A 1,905-nucleotide genomic window follows, 5' to 3' on the forward strand; every position below is an offset into this window, starting at 1 on the left:
CATACCCCGCACGTCTCCAATGCGCGCTCGGCATCCGTCACACGGTTGCTCCTGCGCCTGCGCACTGCAATGTTGCAGCAACCTCACGCTCACGGAAGCATATCTCCACGACAGCTCCACATCCTGCTGCCGCAAGTGGCAGTCCTTCTCCCTGCTGTTCCCTGCGCGTAGACGCAGTTGCGAACACACACGGACACACAGAGCCATACTGCATAAAGTCGCCTCTATCCCGCACCGTCAAACAACCAGAGTCCGTTCGCCACCGCCTTTAGAAACGCTGCGACCGCTAGCGGGATTGATGAACTTTTCCAGCAGAGCTGCATGCAAGCGATGCAGCGATACTAGTTGGCGCAGGCAATTGAACGCAGAAGCGGCGCACTCATCCAAATGCATTGTGTGAGACGAAGCACGCACCCGCTGTACGGTGCCGAAAAATCGCAAGCGCCTACCAGCGTACAGGCGCAGCACGGCAGACCTACCCCGTTTCCTTGCAACGACACCACGTACCCATCCAACAGACGCCTTGCACCCGTCACGCGGGTGCCGCTTCTCCTTCCGTTCCTACCCTTCAACAACCGGACGAATGCAAAAACACATCTCTGCTACAGGTCGACGTTCTGCTGTAGCAAGTGGCACACCTTCCCCAGCTTGCTTGTTGGGCGTAGACGCAATGGCAAACGCACACGGACACGCCGACCCATATTGCGGAGGTTTGCCGCTAAGTCCGTCCACCCAACCAGCACACTCCGCCTGCCACCGCTGCTGTAAGCCCTGCGACCACGAGCGAGATTTCTGAAATTTTTGTGCACAGCTGGCTGTAGGCAAACCAGCGATACCCATCAGCGCAAGCAACTGAACGCAGGCGCGGCGTACTCGTTCACATTTCCTGTAGGACGCAATACGCACCTCCTGCACGGCAACGACACGTCGCAAGTGCCTGCTGACCTGCAAATGCGAACGATATAACGACGCCCGTCGACGAAGGCAACTGAAGGGAGGTGCGGCGTACTCGTCCACATTTCTAGTAGGACGCGAAGCTCACCGGCTGCACAGTGAGGACGGTCCGCCGGTGGAGACCGCAACCTTTGGGAGCCACCTCTGCACCCATGCGCCGCTGTGCTAGGCGTCCTCGCACCATCACCACGCACGCCCTCACAGCATGCCCTGCAGCCGTCATAAGGTTGCCCCTGTGCCTAGTGCAGCTACCCTGTAATACCCGTAGCACGCCAACGCATATCCCCACCACAGTACCCATTCTGCTGGCGCAACTGCCGCTCCTTCTCCCTGCTCTTGCTTGCACTTAGATGCAATTGGAAATACACACGGATACGCAGGCACACACTGCCGATGATCGCCTCTATTCTCCACCGGCCAACACCACACTCCGCCTGCCACCGCTGTGCAATCTTTGCAACACCGAGTGGGATTGATGAGCGCGCATAGAAGAGTTGCACGCGAGCGATGCAGCGATACCAGTCGGCGCAGGTAACTAAACGCAGATGCGGCGTACTCGTTCACATCCCTTGTAGAACGCAAGACGCACTCGCTGCGCAGTGACGATGGTCCGTCAGTGTATATCGGAGTGCAGCTGCAGCACGCCAGATATTCCCTAACGCTCGGTGATTCACGCATGCGCCAGCGCGCCGCTGTGCCAAGCTCCTTTGCAATAACACCTCGCACGCATCCACTGCATGCCATCGAACCGTTACAAGGCTGGCCCTGAGCCTGGCCCCGACCCCGCTCAACTTCACGGATGCCAACGCACATTCCTACAACAGCTCCACATTCACGTGTCGCAAGCGGCACTCCTCCTCCCAGCTGCTGTTTGCGGGTAGACGCAATTGCGAGTACACATGGATACTCCGGCCCATACAGCAAAACGTCGCCCATATTCCGTCCCGCCCA

At 58.5% G+C, this 1,905-nt stretch overlaps 1 protein-coding gene across 1 annotated transcript; it reads right to left on the reverse strand.

The window, feature by feature from the left end:
* Window positions 1-37: 37 nt before the first annotated feature.
* On the reverse strand, window positions 38-1,255 carry EMH_0092150 (uncharacterized protein; the record flags this gene model as incomplete). The annotated part of the gene is made up of 3 exons (XM_038023062.1): window positions 38-161; window positions 566-909; window positions 1,043-1,255. 3 exons carry the CDS (start codon window positions 1,253-1,255, stop codon window positions 38-40), a joined length of 681 nt encoding a protein of 226 aa, XP_037878916.1.
* Window positions 1,256-1,905: the final 650 nt, after the last annotated feature.

Source organism: Eimeria mitis, genomic scaffold (genome assembly GCF_000499745.2).
Source record: "Eimeria mitis Houghton genomic scaffold, Emh_scaff7609, whole genome shotgun sequence".
Taxonomy (NCBI): Eukaryota; Apicomplexa; class Conoidasida; order Eucoccidiorida; family Eimeriidae; genus Eimeria; species Eimeria mitis.